Here is a 16,029-nt window from a genome sequence, read left to right as displayed (position 1 = left end):
CTTCAAGTTCGTAGAGGAACTTGAAGATTAATTCTTTAGTTTGTAATAAATTGTTTGCCCTGTTATAGTGAAGAATCTTTCCTAAAATCCCAAGTGGTCGTGGTTTTTTCTCTTGTTAGGGCCAAGAGGTTTTCCACGTAAAATCTCTCTGTGTTATCTTAAAGTTCCTCTAGCTTAGTTTTATTAATTCCGCAAAAAGTTGGCTATATTCTTCAAGCTACAATTCACCCCCCCTCTTGTAGTATTCTTCTAGAGTAACACAGAGGATATTAAGAGGAAAAAATGCAGTAATAAAATATTTAAACACACAACAGTTCATTGAAAATTCAACATGAACAAGGTTGACTACTCTCACGATTAATTAGCTTGCCAATCACTCCCTTCTAGGCTCTTACCGAGATATGCTGATTCACGGTCTCTAGTTCGTCATTGTCTTTTTGCTCAACTACTTCTTGTAAATCATCGAGGAGCTTGGATTTCATCATTTGTTTCTCTTTGAGACATTGAGAGTAGCTGCTATTTTCCATGTCCTCATTGCATTTATAAGTACAAGTAACCACTATCTTGGTTACATTTTCACTTGTTGACACCACCACTAAACTATCAGTGAAGATTTTACTTTTTTTCAAGTACCTGGTGAAAAATTAAAAATGAATTATCATCACCTTCACCTTCACCTAATTGCATTGTCTCAAATTAAAGCCTTGAAAAAACTAGGTTAGAAAGGAGCTAAAATTAATCTTACTCATGAACAGATTCTTTGAGCTTTTTTCTTTTGACGATCACTGAACCTATTTCAAGTTCAATATGATCATTCCAGTCAAAATTAATTAGCTCAACTTTGTCCTGTAAATCATGGAGGAACTCGGATTTCTGCTTTTGCTTCTCCTTAAGACATTGAGAGTAGGTGCTGTTTTTCATGTCCTTCTTGCTTTTATAATTAACGGCTATCTTGGTTACATTTTCACTTCTTGACACCACCACTAAACCAACAATGATTTCTTTTTGTTCCAAGTACCTGGTGAAAAAACTAACCCATTAATTATGATCACCTAATTGTCGCATATTAAAGCCTTAGCAGCAAAGAAATGAGCTGAAATCTTACTTTTCAATAGATGTTTTGAGAACTTTTGCTTCGATGTTCAGCGGACCTACTTCAAGTTTAATATTGTCATTCCAGTCAAAATTAGTCCTGTGGTTGGTGATTGTCTTGGTGAATAACGTTGAATTTGGATATATAACTTCTTCTCGCGTGTCAACTTTTGAGAAGGTAGTTATCCAAATGCCAATTGTTCTAACTTCCAACTATTAAAAAAAATAAATTAAGATAAATTTTTAAGAAGCTAATTAAGTAGAAATGGAAATGGAAGAATAAAATGAACTGACCATGTGTTGATCAATGATACAGAAATCGCCAACATGAAATGGATGCACGACATAAACAAATATGAAGCCTTGAAACAGGGTCTTGCAAGTGTCTCCAAATATTAAAGATGCAGCAAGCAATGGTGATCCGAACAGAACAAGTACTCGCGTCGTTGCAAAACCAGTGAGAAGCAGCCATAAGATGAATGTTGCAGCAGTTACAATCAAACTTATTATGTTGTTTAGACAACCTACAAGCTCCTTTGCACTGGATAGTGTGTTTGCTAGGAACAAACAATTGTTACGTGCACTTTCCTAGTCAATAAACAATTACGCTATCATCATCTGAATCTCAAACTCCTCTTTGGTTTTTTATTTTCTTGTATAATAATTTATTTCTCAATTAACAGATACAAACTCAAACAAAATATATTAAATAGTTATTGATTGAGATAAATGTTAAATAAGTTAAGATAAATATCAAAATCTAAGCATATATATAGTTTAATTAGAAGAAACAAAGAAACTTGTATAATTAGATAATTGATTGAGGTAGCACGTACCATCCATTTCTCAATTTGTTCAAGTTTATATTCTTCTGGTCTTTCTGGAGTTTCTGCTGAGGAATTGACATATTCAAGCATCTGTTCGTGAAAATAGTTCCAATAATCTATTTTGTCCCCCTCTTTTTTTCCTTTGGATTTACCATCCATATTACTAGCTGGTTGTTGTTGTTGTTGGGGGTGGTGTTCCTGTTGCTGCTGCTGCTGCTTTGGCAAGAGATCTTCCATTAGTTTAATTAATTCTTCTTTGGTTGCCGATGTAACCCTGAATAATATGCTAATTTTCAGATTCTCATATGCTAAAGATTAACAAATAATCCGGCCTCTAATATTGTGGTTAATTGTATGTAAAGAAAAAAATGTTAAAAGGAAGGGGGATTATTGATAATTTTTCCTTTTTGATAATTCTGAAAACCCAAGAAAATTTTCTTACTCGTTGTTATCAGAGTTTTGCTCGGAGTTTTTCTTCCTGGAATCCTTAATCCACTCCTTCAAATCTTGAATGACGCGATGAGTGTACTTGTCATCTATCAATGTTTCCCTGGCTTTTAAGAAATAGTAAGCCATTTGATGTAAGCCATAGAAGGACGGCTCACTCGTATCGTCTTTGATAACCAAGTCGCCACAGACTATGTTCCACTTTGCTGCTAAACGCTTCTGGTTATCCCAAACAGCTGGAAAAAGATTTAAGCAAACCCTTATATATCCACGCTCTTGTCCATCTGCCTCGTCATTCCGAATCTTGAAGATATCATGCTTGTGAGAGCTTAGGATACCAAGGAAAAACAATTGTTTGGCGCCTTTTACAATTTTATGTTCCAATCTATTGTACACTGCACGAACCTCCCATATCAATAACAATTTAGTTTTTATAAACCAGAGAATGGCACATACTAAAAGAGTGACACACGATATAGTTCCTACTTGTAATACTTTTTCGGCCTGAGGTGTTTCTTCTAAGTGAGACCGGAAATAGATCTCCCATGTAAGAAGAAATACGATTGAGCTAAGTATAAAGTCTATGCTCTGCTTCATGCCAACAGCGCAATACTTGACATATCTTATGTGCATGATCTTGTGCATAATTTTTTCATTATTATTGTGCGATCTTTTTGCATCAGTCCCTGGAGCAGGCTGCTGCTCCTTGGAATTGATCCCAAAAAGTTTCAAGGACTTGGTGACTAAGACTTGGCCGTTTGCTATGATGAGTCGAGTGAGCAATACGATGACATTATAGGCCAGGAAAACAAGGATTGTTACCTCAACCCATTTTCGAGTGCACAATCCATGTATCTTATCGGCCTTAAACACAGGAACACGGTTTTCAACTTGAGAAACAGCCAGAAAAAGAATGAGACAGTCGATAATTTCAAGCACATTTTCTGGAGCGTTGAAGCCACTTTGGTAACGATCCAATGGGATATTTGGCACAAACCTAAAAACACAAACAGAAAGAACCCAGTGTAGCATATAGATCCCATAGATGAGAAAGACCAACTTGATCCAATCTTCAAGTGGAGTCTTGAGGATAACAGCTCGATTAAAGCCTGGAATAAGTTTCGCGATTCCATAGGAAATGGCTAAAACAGTGGCTAACAAAGACGAAACTAGGAACATTATTGAGCGGATGAAAAGCTTAAGCTGGACTGCTCGGTTGTAATCATCACCGTGCCAAAGGATTTGTAGTGCTCGAGTAACCAAAAAGGATAGAATGAGCACAGGTAAGGCGGTAATGTAAATAAGAATGATTAAAATTGCCACAACAATCAAAGGAATTGTAAATATAGCTACTAAAAGTAAGCAACTCCCAATCAACTCCAAACAGCTATCATCTGACCGTGAAGATTGGGGTTGTACTGGTGGTGTCCGTGGTGCTGGTTGATCAAGTGGCATACTTACACGGATTTCTTGTATTTCTGAAGACTTCTTGAATGAACGAGATGACATTGTTTAATTTTAATAAGCGAATGAATTGTGTTTTGTTGATGAGGGATCACATTTCACTATATATGCAAAACAAACATATATGCATGTTTAACTTACAACTAACAACGACTATATTATTTGTAATGCTGTAATGTAAACACTACTTAGCTTCGTACTAGCTAGCACCATTATGGTGCACCTCATCTCTATTTAATTCACTTCATTTTCGACCGAGTAACAAGCAACTGAAGCAAGGACTAGTAGAATTAAAAATAATGTCCGTATTCTGAATTTTACTACAGTAATATTAATTACTTCCACCTAGAAAACGAGACGAATTATTACAAAGGGGACGACGACTTAGGTATTGACCTTACAGTACATTTTTAACTTTTTATTATGTCTGATTGTAGCTTATCAAAACTTTATTACATTGTAAAATAATTGGTCCTTTCCCACCTGTAGGAAATTCATTTTTGTATAACTAAACTTGTCCTTTTGTTCCGAAACAAGAGGTTTTCTCCTTAGGAGGGAGTTTTGGTTTCTTTTAGGGTTTTCCCATGGGAGGGTTTTTCTAGCCTCCATTGCTAGATTTTTTCTATATTTTTAAAGGTTTTCCTTCACTCTTCTCCTTTTTTGTCTTCTCTTCTATCTCTTTTCTTCTGATCTCAATTGTAAATTTTTGTAGGGACTTTCACCGGTGGTAAGCCCCAAAAAACTTTTTATTTGCTTTCAATAATGGATCCCATCTTTATGATGAGGTTTATTCAATTAGCTTATTTTTTGTTTGTTTGTTCGTGTGCGAAAAATTGAAGATTTAGGGTTTTATCGTCTCCGAAAGTATCTAGAAGGCCATATGAGTTTCTTCACCCAAATAACTACTCATCCGTGGATCTCAAGTCGAATTAGTGCTAACTCACAAATTGTTTTGTTTCAAATGAAGTTTTTTTATTAAGGCTATCGTTGATCGAATCTGTGATGTAACTAGTTCTAAGGTGATTTGTACTTATATTGGAATTTTGGATTTCCTAGGGATTTGTTTGTAAGTGCCGTTTGGCTATCTTTCATTAATGAAATCCTTTTTCTTCTCATTGAAATTATAAAAAATATATAAATAAATAAATAATAAAAAATAAAAATCTGAATTTATCATTTTATAATGTGGCTACAAATAAGAGAACCCAGTAGCTATAAGTCCAATTTGCTGACCCAAATTGCTGAGGTGCATTGGTCCTTATACTTTGGTAAGGTAGATAGGTGGATCAAACGGCCCATTTTGACCAGATACCTGAACAAACTAAAATGACGGCCCAATATCATCATCTTCAATAAACTTGTACAGAAAGGTGTAAGTTAAGACAATAAACAGATAAATACTCCTTATATATCACCCAGTTATCATAAGGGCGAAACCTCCCAACTATAGTACTTGTGAGTGAATATCCAAAACAGATGTACTAAGAATATGTTTTCCTTACACAAAATAAAACAAGACCGTTTAAATTTGACAGAATTTTAAGTTTCAAATAATAAATATCACTCGTATATGGTCTAAATATTTTTGGTCTAATCTAATAAGCTTGTTTTTAAATGAACAATAATAAGTTGAATGAATAGAACATTTATGTGGATAATCAATTAGCTAAGCTGGTTAAAGTCTTGATGTCAAAATGTAAGATTAAATCCCTTCTACATCACTTGCTCTTGCGGCTCTTTTTACACTAAAATAAAGGGGTTATCTATGCTTGATTTAAATAAAAACAATTGAAATTTTGTTTATCACCTCCAAAAAATAAAAATAATTAGGTGAACTAGACAATTCTAGATTACTTCATTTTTCATATTCACTACTAAGGTATTCCATCAAATCACTACAGATGTTAGATCAAAATAAGGTACTTTGTAGTCAAACAGTCTTCATAAAATGATAAAAACATGTAAATACTTGTTGATCAATAGATAAGAGCTCTAATTTGTTAAGAATCTGATAATAGAGACCTTTTTTATTTTTTTGACAGAATAATTGGTTGTGTGGTTATGATATTGGAAGTCTAAAGAAACACACATAAACACACACCACTCATTTCAAGCAAACAAAACAAACATCCAAATTCATACTCACTATTATCCACCAAACATGACTTTAATTCCAATTTGCTTTGATGCCCACTTTCTCTCTCATCTCACAATCACCTTCAGATTCCATGGCTAAGAGCTAATTTCAATAGCATTGTTCATTTGTTCTAGATTCCCATTTCTTCTCATCCACTTCTACCCACCATTTTCTTTCCACTCGCGCTATCTCTCTCTTCGGGTTGATCAGCCATGACTTCCTCTTGCCTCTTATCCTCAACCCGAAACACGGCTGCTGCTACTACTGCTTCCTACCTTCCTAAGCATCACTATAATTACTTAAACAAAGACAATAGAAATTGTCTTCCTTTTAAGCTTCAATTACCACCACTCAAATTAAGTTCTCATCCTATATTGAGGTTAAGGACTTCAAGATTTAACTACCCTCTTGCTTCTTTGTCTTCCTTTGCTGATGCAGGGGGGCAAGAACATGAGGAAGTTATTGGCAATCATCAACAGATTAAGGCTGATGATGAAGAGGCGGCGAAAACGGATGAATTGTCTGGAATGGCTAAGGCTTTTCACATATCATCCAGAACAGCTGTTGCTATATCAGTATGTATAGCATGTGCTGCTCTGATTTTCCCCTTGTTTATGCAGTCACTTGGTCAAGGGATGCCGCTTAAGACTAAGGTGCTTTCATATGTCACCTTGCTGTTTGGGTTCTACATGGCCTGGAACATTGGCGCGAATGATGTAGCCAATGCAATGGGGACATCTGTTGGCTCGGGTGCTCTGACGATACGACAGGCTGTTGTAACTGCTGCTGTTTTGGAGTTTTCCGGGGCGCTCTTGATGGGTACTCATGTTACAAGCACAATGCAGAAGGGGATTCTTGTTGCTAATGTGTTTCAGGGGAAGGAGTCATTGCTTTTTGCAGGACTTCTTTCTTGCCTTGCAGCTGCTGGAACTTGGTTACAGGTAAATCTCTGAGGCTCCTGCTCTGATTCATCAGTATAGTTTATTATATAATAGGAATATATGAATCCCACATAGAAGCAAGTAACAAAATTATAATTATGATTTTCTGCTCGAATTTGCAAAACATAGAAAAGGTACAAATCATATTACAGGAATGAAGTATTGTATTAATGTGTCTTTAACTTCTGGTATAATTCTGAATGTGGCCTCTTAAAGGTCTCAAGATCAAAAATGCAAATTATTTGAAAATTGAACAAAAACAGCAAAAAGATAGAACCTGAAGAAGTGAAGAATGCATAGAGCTTCAAATAATCAAATTTCAAGATAATTTCTTTACTAGAATCAACAATCAACGATTAGTGAATAGTATTTTCAATACCTGAGCTGTGGGAACTGTATTTCATAAAGATCTTTAAACTATAATATGCATCATATTGTAATAAACAAGCTGAGAAACTGTTACAAAATTTAATTCACACGGAATACTTCAGACAGGACATGGCAGAGAGAATAAACATGTTAGTGCACCTACAGCCGACAAGCATTGTGCAGTTGTGCTTAAGGTTACCCATAAACCACAGGATGCAACATGCAACCATTGTTTCTCCTTTCACTCAATGTGCAGGAATTAGCAATGTTCTGAACATAACCTTTAGAACACAAAAGTAAGAAATGAACATCAGACTAGCATAATGCAGACATGCAGCATATGTGCTCAGGATTGACAATCTAACATTGTGTTATACAGGTGGCCTCCTATTATGGCTGGCCAGTTTCGACGACTCATTGCATAGTAGGATCCATGGTTGGGTTTGGCCTTGTCTATGGAGGAGCTAATGCTGTCTTCTGGAGCTCACTGGCAAAGGTTGCTTCTTCATGGATTTTTTCACCCGTACTAGGTGCAGCCATGTCATTTCTCGTGTACAAATGTATCCGCAGGGTATGTATATGTTTCATGACATTTCAGCTGATGATTTCTAGACACAAGTTTCACTTAATTCATGATTATCTTTTTGGGAATTTTGCCTATAGCTTATGAGATCAAGTTTAAAAAAAAAGTCATGAAATTGTTAATTTAGAAACTTCAATTGATACAGAATTCAGAAGATCTAACTGGCATCCCTTTTCTAGTTCGTTTACAGTGCTGAGAATCCAGGACAAGCTGCTGCTGCATCTGCACCAATAGCAGTATTCATGGGTGTAACTGGAATATCATTTGCAGCCTTCCCTCTTAGCAAGACCCTTCCCCTGGCTATAGTCCAGGCATTGGCTTGTGGAGCAGTTGGAGCAGTTATCGTTTATCGAGTGATCAACATACAGTTAGGCCATCTACTTGCCAAAGCCAACTCATCAACGGAAACCCAACACAAAGATGACCACCATCCTGATCATCAAGAACAGAAGAACATTGGGCTGCTTTCTGATATTGCCGGCCCTAAAGGAACCCAACTGGAGATAGTGTATGGCGTGTTTGGATATATGCAGGTCCTCTCAGCGTGCTTCATGTCATTTGCTCATGGTGGAAACGATGTCTCTAATGCTATTGGTCCATTAGCAGCAGCTTTATCTCTACTGCAAGGAGGGGCTGCTGCAGGGGCTGCGATTCATATCCCAACAGATGTTCTTGCATGGGGAGGGTTTGGGATTGTAGCAGGTCTTACGATGTGGGGATACAGAGTGATATCAACCATTGGAAAGAAAATCACTGAACTCACACCAACAAGAGGGTTTGCCGCAGAGTTTGCCGCTGCATCGGTGGTTCTCTTTGCATCAAAGCTAGGGTTACCTATCTCAGCAACTCATACGTTAGTGGGTGCTGTAATGGGAGTAGGGTTTGCCCGAGGGCTTAATAGTGTCAGAGCAGAGACAGTAAGGGAGATTGTCACTTCTTGGGCAGTGACAATTCCTGTTGGTGGAATGCTAGCAGTTTTATACACAGCAATCTTGACCAAGGGTTTATCGTTTGTGTTATGAACATGATTCAACTATAACTTAGAACATTGGTACATCAGATTAAAATTGAGAGAATTTTGATTTTGTATGTGAGAAAAGAATGGTTCTCCGACTGCTAATTTCTTATCGGAGATCGGAAGTACATTACTTCAGCATTTCTTTTATTTGTGACCATAATCTCTTATATATATGTTCATCATCTATGAAATGTAAAATTACAATAGTTCTAAATTTTTACCCCAGTAATTCTATAGAACGAGAATGGTATGGGTTTGTTGAGAAGACAAAAGTACACATCCATCTAGACTAATAATGTCAGGGTCAGAACACTGAAACTGAAAGAAAATTTGGGCAGGCATAAGGCTAAAGGCCAGCAATCATTGTGACATGTTCAATCATAATGGTAAAGAACTTGCCATTTTCTGATTTTGGTTAAGGTTTTGTTGATATAAATAAAGATCAAGGAAACTATATATGTCAAATATACACAAAGTTAAAAACAATGTAATCCACAAATCTAGCCTGAAGTTTCTAAGCAAATTAAGAGTCTTGTCTTAGCACCAAGTACTGGATTCAAACTAAGTTTCCTAAGATCAAAAGTTATAAACTGGCTTCAATCAAGTCTTCAGACATGAAACCGTGACTATGATGTATGTAAATCTTATTCGTGACTAAGTTAACCAACTGAAGCTATGGCTCCAAGAATTCAAGGCATTTATAACAGGCCACTGGTAGTTTTGTAGAAATATAAGATAGTTTGAATCATGTTTCAAGATAGTTTGAATCATGTTTCTTACAGTATCTTCAGTAATTAAACAATCACTATGTATGCAAGTATGCAACCAATAAATTCCCAGCTATTTGCAGAGACCAACATAGATTATACTGCTTGAATATAACATAAGCATACATCACCATTACACAGAGTTCTGCCAACTTAAAGCATATGTGCAAAGCCAATAATCTTATTTACACATATTGACTGCACAAGAATAAGCACTTTAGATTTGTGGACAGACATTGATTTCAAAGGTAATAGAGGGATGACGTACCATAAAATTTTGGATGATCTATAGATGTCACTCGAGCAGACAGCCTAGGAAGCACCCTCTAATCAGAGACATGAAAAAAAGAATCATCGTCCTGTCCTTATTCTCCACACCGATCAAAATCTTACATTAAATCAAGATTCTTAATCAGAAACAAATATGGTCTTCGAAAGAACTCCTTTTGATAGTATTTTCCTGGAAGAAGCTCCTGATAGGTTTTAGATCATGCAGACATTCAACATCTTTCTTTTTTTTTGTAAATTTCAAAGATGTATTATACTAGTCCCAGAAATTAAAGCAGCTCTTCAGCATGTCTGCAAAAAAAAAAAGCACAGCATCTTTTGGTAAATATGGTCAGCTTGCATAGAATCCAGCAACTGCACTAATGTATCTCTTTTATATTTGTTTTTGGAGTGAGATTCTACTGACCTTGTATTCTTTCTGCTAAAGCAAGGCCACACCAAGACCCAGTTGGGGAACAAACAGAACTGTACACTGTTTATCATCTGTTCAGCTTATTTGAATTCAAAGGTCAAGAGGTTTGAGTTCCTACAGCTATTTTAGCACCTTCCTTCTTTGCCAGCTATGCAAACACATCCTTGAGCTAATGTCATAGTCCCATAGACCTGAATGTACCTGACGTTTTAGCTTCTTTGTCCTACCATTAATCCAGTTATTATGGAGAACGTAACATCCCATTTTTACACAAGCTGCTCGAACATTTCTTTCCTCCCACAAGCCTTGGTATGCACCATTTGGGAAGAGATTCCTGTCCAGAAATTGTACAGTAAGATTTGTTCTGGGTTCCCAGCATCTATCATCTCCAACACGATTTGCGCCATCTAGACCACATAGAGTGTCATAAAAACTTGGCTGCTCAGATAGGTCTGAAGTCATAGCGTGCATCACCACTTTCTCCATGGCAACAATGGTAGGATCATCAGACCGAACAAAATAGAATCCAGAGTTCAAGCGTCTTGGTAAGTTAATAGGCACTATAAGATGAAATTGAGATCATAATAAGATTAAGTCGTTGATAGTATTTGTTTGACACAGATAATGGGGGTAGTTGGTAAAAAGTATATTGGGCCAAAAAGAGTGTATCCAATCCTAATTAGTCACTTAAATATAAGGTGGTGTTTAGTAAGTGGATTCAAGTGAATCTACACTTTTCCGATAAGCGAATAACGGGAGCAAAATAGCATGTTGAAGAGGATATCTGATTTAAAATTTTTAATAGCCATAAGAACTTTTTGGCACCCCTTAGAATACCATATATTTACCGTATGCTACAATGTAAAGCAAATTGTACCCATATCCTTATGTGTCATACTACAACTACACAAGTATACATCCAAAAGGCAAAATACTACATAATTCATGATTTACAGTCTACTAATAAACTTTGGTATCTATTATCTACTATCTACAAATCTAATCTGCTATCTGCTAATGTAAATAGATTTTGCTCTTTTGAAGAGAGTTTTTTTTAACACTTTAATACATGCTGTGTACATCAAAAGTCAGATGTACAAAGAAAATTATCATGCATTGGGACTAGGAGTACCTGATACTTTGTATTCATCAGATTGTGCAACAAATACAGAAGGACCAAAAGTCTGCAGCAATGGAATTGGATTTTTGAACCAGTAAACATCAACATCACTTAAAATTACATTGTATCCCAGCTTCAAAATCTGCAAAACTAATCTGGATTTTGTTTTGGTGACCTTTTGAAAGCACTTAGTCCCAAAGTGACAGTCATTGAAACTGATATTTCTTGGTGCTAACGAGTCCCTGAAAACAGGAATGCCCTGTAAAGAAAATAATGAAATCATTTCAAGACAATGGGAAAGCATAATAATATGGGACTCCAAGGTTTTTAATGTAGAACTAAGAAATGCAAACACTCTAGCTGAGTGCCAAAGGAGAATATCTGTTACCTGTTGGATAGAGAACTCATATGTTTCATCATCAAGGGCGCAGACAAGAAGATTACTAATCATTAAATGCCGCAATCTGCAAACCCAATTCATTAACATGTCCTTGTAGCTGTATCCAGCAACAGCAAGCACCACGGTATTGTTTTCATCAGCTAAATTAGGCAGGAGAATTTCTAAGCCATATGGAAGGTGTAGGGGTACAGGACCACTCATCTTGCTCTCAACAGAGAAATTCATAATCCTAGCAGAAGAGCTAAATCCAGCAAGACAAGCATTTAGATTCTTTTGCATCCTAGACTGCAAGATTTGCCCCTTCCACAAGCTATTTGAGCCGTGATGTTTAGGTGAATAAACAATATTTTGGTCTTTGTTGGTAAACATAAATTGTCTATCACAGTTTACAAGCTTTATGAAATCAGAGAAATTAGCTAGATGAGAAGAAAACAGGCCATACAATTCCGCAAGTTGAAGATTACCACTGTACTCCCAGTTTGTCTTTGTATGATCAACAAAAGCAGACCCTCTATTAGATTGAATAGGTTCATGATCGTCTGAGTCCTGCACATGAAAATTTGAGATAGTCCAGCTTGCATCAAACACAAACCTATAGTTGGAATGATATATTTCATTGACGAACCAATGATTATGTACTCCTTTCCCATATAAGAAGGGGGGGAGAACGCCCATATGTAAAGGAAGATTCTTGTTATTCCAAGCCATAAGCATCCTGCCTCCGCAGTAATCCCATTGCCATGTCTGAGCAAGAACCTCCTGCAACTGATGGAATACAGCAAAATTTCAATCAAGTTGTCTAATAGGCTCATCCACATTGAATTTGTACAAGGTTCTTTGATACCTTCTGCAATGAAATGGGTATACCATCCTCTCGTAGCCATTGCCTACCAACATTATCCAAAGAGAATGGGAAGAAATAACTTTTTTTTGAGGAGGCAATGAGGAACCAATCATGATCAAGCTCATAAACATGATTTATAGTGGAAAGAAAGTCTGGAAGGAGAATGGTTTCAGGATGAATAAGAACAGATATATCTGAAGAGGATGCCTCAGCTCTAGCAACCATGGAATGGAAGAACGGAACATTTAGAAATCTACATAAAAGAACACACAACAAAAACTTCTCAGTCTCACAAATTCCGGCAACTTTTTTGAGCTTTTTTATGTTTAGCTGCATTAGCATGTCCAAATTTGTTTCTCAAATACAAGTCTCACTGGAGATCAATATTAAACTATAAAAAATCGTTTTGGACAGAAACTCTAGCAGGCAACAGGAACAGTTACATTCACACAACTATGCATGTATAACTTCAGAACTACTCTTGCACATTTCCATTGAAGAATAATGCTCCTAGAAAATAAAAATCTACAAGAATTTGTGATATCTACTGCTTATAATATAAAGAATTGCCTTCTGAACGCCTAAGGTTTTGATACTCAAAACAAGAAGGATCAATAAAAGAAATCATGAAAAAGAAAAGGGCATCATGTAGCAACATGAAGTACCAACATTTATGATTTGTTCACACTATAGTGTCATCTAAGCCATTTTACACACATCCAAAACGCCAAAACAATTAAGCCTAGTTGCAAATTTTGACAAGGGTTCTAGCTTTGTAACTCCTTAGTACAGCAATTTGACCCTATAACACTTACAATTTACAACACTAAGTATGAGAGAATTGTGACATGATCACAGAAATATCTCATGCTTCTAAGAATTCAATCACAAAATTATAAGGCTTGAAAAAATAGAAGACAAGAATTATGGACACTTACGAAAAATCGATATCGGATTCGACAAAAATCCGAGAGCCAAAGGCAGAAGCAAAGGATTGAACAGATGGGTCATTGCCAAATAGCACAACATTGATGTTAGGAGATAATCCTAGCCATGATCGAACAGCAAGACTCTGCCTTTTTCCAACAAAGCCATTAAAAGGGCTTGGAGCACTAAAAAGGGTTATACTGGGATCACTCTTACCAGCTGAATTTCTTGGGTACAAAAAACTGGATTTTCTGAATTCAACTTTGACAGTAGGTAAGAATTGAGTAGCATAAAATGAGCAGCAAATTAATATAAACCCAGTTAACCAAATTGACCATACCCCCAATTTCAGTGCCTACAAATGCAATCAAAAACCCAGAATCAAATTAATACAGAAAATGTAAATTCATTATAATTCCTAAGTACTATTATAATGACCACTTACCAAATGGGCAGTAAAAAGTTTAAATCTTTTACCTTATTGGAGCTTAAAGATGGGAAGAAGAGAAAGAAATTCATAGTGAAGATGATTGAAGAAAGTATTGATATGAAAAGGGGAAGTTTTGATTAATATTAAGAGAAAAATTAACGGAAAAGAAGGGAAGTGGAGAAGTAACAAACACGTTAATGGTGGACATGAGGAACACCCCACCACCAACAACGGCGACATTGAAAAATGGGAAGCTAAATTCCATGTGAGCAGAGAAAGAGTTTGAATCACTTCTTCATTTCGGACTTTGTTGGTCATCAAGTTGGCCAAAGTGGGCAAAGACGCAAAGTCCATGATCTTCACCACAATGTTGACCCTTTGTCGTAAAATATTCTACATGGTGACCTTGTATTTTTATGTTTCTCTATTCAATGGATTCATTTTGAGGGAGCCATGACATTTTCGTAAATATATCAATAAATTAACCCAGTTAGCATGACAATTTCGTAAATAAGTGAACAACTTTTATTAATACGCGAATCCCACAAATGTTGACTTATTTACGAAAATGCCATGCTGAGATTTTTTGTTGATTTATTTACGAAAATGCCATTAGATAAACAAAATTTTTTTATTATCGAGATAAACTTGTATTTTTCTCATTTTTATACCTCTGGATTTTAACTTTATTCAGTATTCACTATATGTCCATATACACATGAAAATTTTTAAATTCACCGTATTTTCATAAGCTTCACAAAAATATCACCACATGCCCTTTTTTCTTAATACCATTAGTCATTAAGGGTTAATAGTGTCTTGTGGCAGCCTCTATTTCGCTCTTAATTAAACTATTTAATTAATTAGTTAAAATAACCCTTACAAAAATAAATAAAAAAAAATCCCACCACTGCCAGCCACCTCTTTGCCCCCAAAACCGCCACCCAACACAGCACCCCGTCGCCCACTCCGAGACCATGCTCACCAGCGCGTCGGCGCCCGCGTCCCTTCCTTGAACCACTATACCCAATCTGAATTACCCTTCCCTCCCCGCCTAAACGCCTCCCCCACTAGCCCTTCCACCTTAGTCGAAAACCACCATGCTGAAACCCCTTCGTCGGCGGCCCAGAAACCCCGCTCTCACGTCAATGCCGCCCAATTTATATGCAAATAACCAACCTAAAATCGAAACCTTAAGGTTCGTTAAGGCTCGTTTGGCAATGCCGTGGTTTTCTGTTTTTTGGTTTTTTGTTTTTCAAACTCATATGATATATGTCATATAATGAAACAAAAATTAGACAAACTTATTAAAATCATGATAATTTTGAAAACCGACAACAGAATAGTGGAAACACCTTTTTTTTGTTTTCTGTTTTTGGTTTTTTGTTTTTAAAAAAAAAAACTGAAAACGGAAAAGTAAAAACAAAAATCAACGCCAAACAAACCCTTAAACTTTGGTTTTAGGGTTTCGGTGTGGTGATTCAGGGAGGGAAAGAGGGTGGAGATAGTAGGTAAAGAGGCGAATTAGGTTCACTGGCGCGGGGGAGGAGGTTTGGACGGCCGACAGGTGGGGGGGGGGGTTTTCGAGGAAGGGAAGGGGTTTTAGTGTAAGGGAAGGGTGGTTCAAGGGAAGGGAAAGACGTTGGCGGGGGGTTTTGCGGTTGAGGGGTTCAGGGCAGGAATTGCCGGTGTGGGGTGGATGGGGGTTGGTGGGTGGCTGGGTTGCAGTGTGGAATGTGGGTGGGATTTTTATTTTTATTTATTTTTTATTTTTTAATAATTAAATTTTTATTTTTAAATTAAATGAGAATTAATCGTATGCTGCCACGTGACATAATTAGCCTTAATTGATTAACGGAGTTAACATCGTTAGTCATGTGGGAATTCAATGACATTTTTGTTAAACTCAGTGGCATATGGTGAATTTGAAAATTTTCGTGTGTATATGATGAATATAGTTTAA

The 16,029-nt window shown here is 36.5% G+C and overlaps 3 protein-coding genes across 4 annotated transcripts; 1 reads left to right on the top strand and 2 right to left on the bottom strand.

Moving 5' to 3' along the window:
* Positions 1-269: 269 nt before the first annotated feature.
* Positions 270-3,875, bottom strand: LOC145600765 (uncharacterized). Its single transcript, XM_081656631.1, has 6 exons — positions 2,362-3,875; positions 1,929-2,193; positions 1,387-1,680; positions 1,106-1,305; positions 746-1,018; positions 270-633 (listed from the first exon to the last, which is right to left on the bottom strand). Exons 1-6 carry the CDS (start codon positions 3,873-3,875, stop codon positions 384-386), a joined length of 2,796 nt encoding a protein of 931 aa, XP_081512757.1. The 3' UTR covers positions 270-383.
* A 2,107-nt stretch (positions 3,876-5,982) lies between these two features.
* Positions 5,983-9,092, top strand: LOC145600093 (inorganic phosphate transporter 2-1, chloroplastic-like). The gene is made up of 3 exons (XM_081655950.1): positions 5,983-6,908; positions 7,657-7,848; positions 8,040-9,092. The coding sequence occupies exons 1-3, from the start codon at positions 6,180-6,182 to the stop codon at positions 8,880-8,882; spliced, it is 1,764 nt and encodes a 587-aa protein (XP_081512076.1). The 5' UTR covers positions 5,983-6,179; the 3' UTR covers positions 8,883-9,092.
* Positions 6,817-14,392, bottom strand: LOC145600092 (beta-arabinofuranosyltransferase RAY1-like). Of its 2 annotated transcripts, XM_081655949.1 has the most exons (8): positions 14,114-14,392; positions 13,648-13,991; positions 12,710-12,962; positions 11,854-12,630; positions 11,478-11,724; positions 10,340-10,905; positions 9,914-10,224; positions 6,817-6,930 (listed from the first exon to the last, which is right to left on the bottom strand). In XM_081655949.1, exons 1-6 carry the CDS (start codon positions 14,153-14,155, stop codon positions 10,466-10,468), a joined length of 2,103 nt encoding a protein of 700 aa, XP_081512075.1. In that variant the 5' UTR covers positions 14,156-14,392; the 3' UTR covers positions 6,817-6,930; positions 9,914-10,224; positions 10,340-10,465. The 2 variants fall into 2 exon arrangements, with proteins under 2 accessions (XP_081512075.1, XP_081512074.1); XM_081655948.1 differs by lacking the exon at positions 6,817-6,930 and having other exon boundaries at positions 9,751-10,224.
* Between the last annotated feature and the right edge of the window lie 1,637 nt (positions 14,393-16,029).

This window comes from Chenopodium album, chromosome 21 (assembly GCF_948465745.1).
Source record: "Chenopodium album chromosome 21, dcCheAlbu1.1, whole genome shotgun sequence".
Classification (NCBI taxonomy): Eukaryota; Viridiplantae; Streptophyta; class Magnoliopsida; order Caryophyllales; family Amaranthaceae; genus Chenopodium; species Chenopodium album.
The sequence above is the reverse complement of the archived record's forward strand: the minus strand, read 5'-3'. Positions and strand labels throughout refer to the sequence as shown.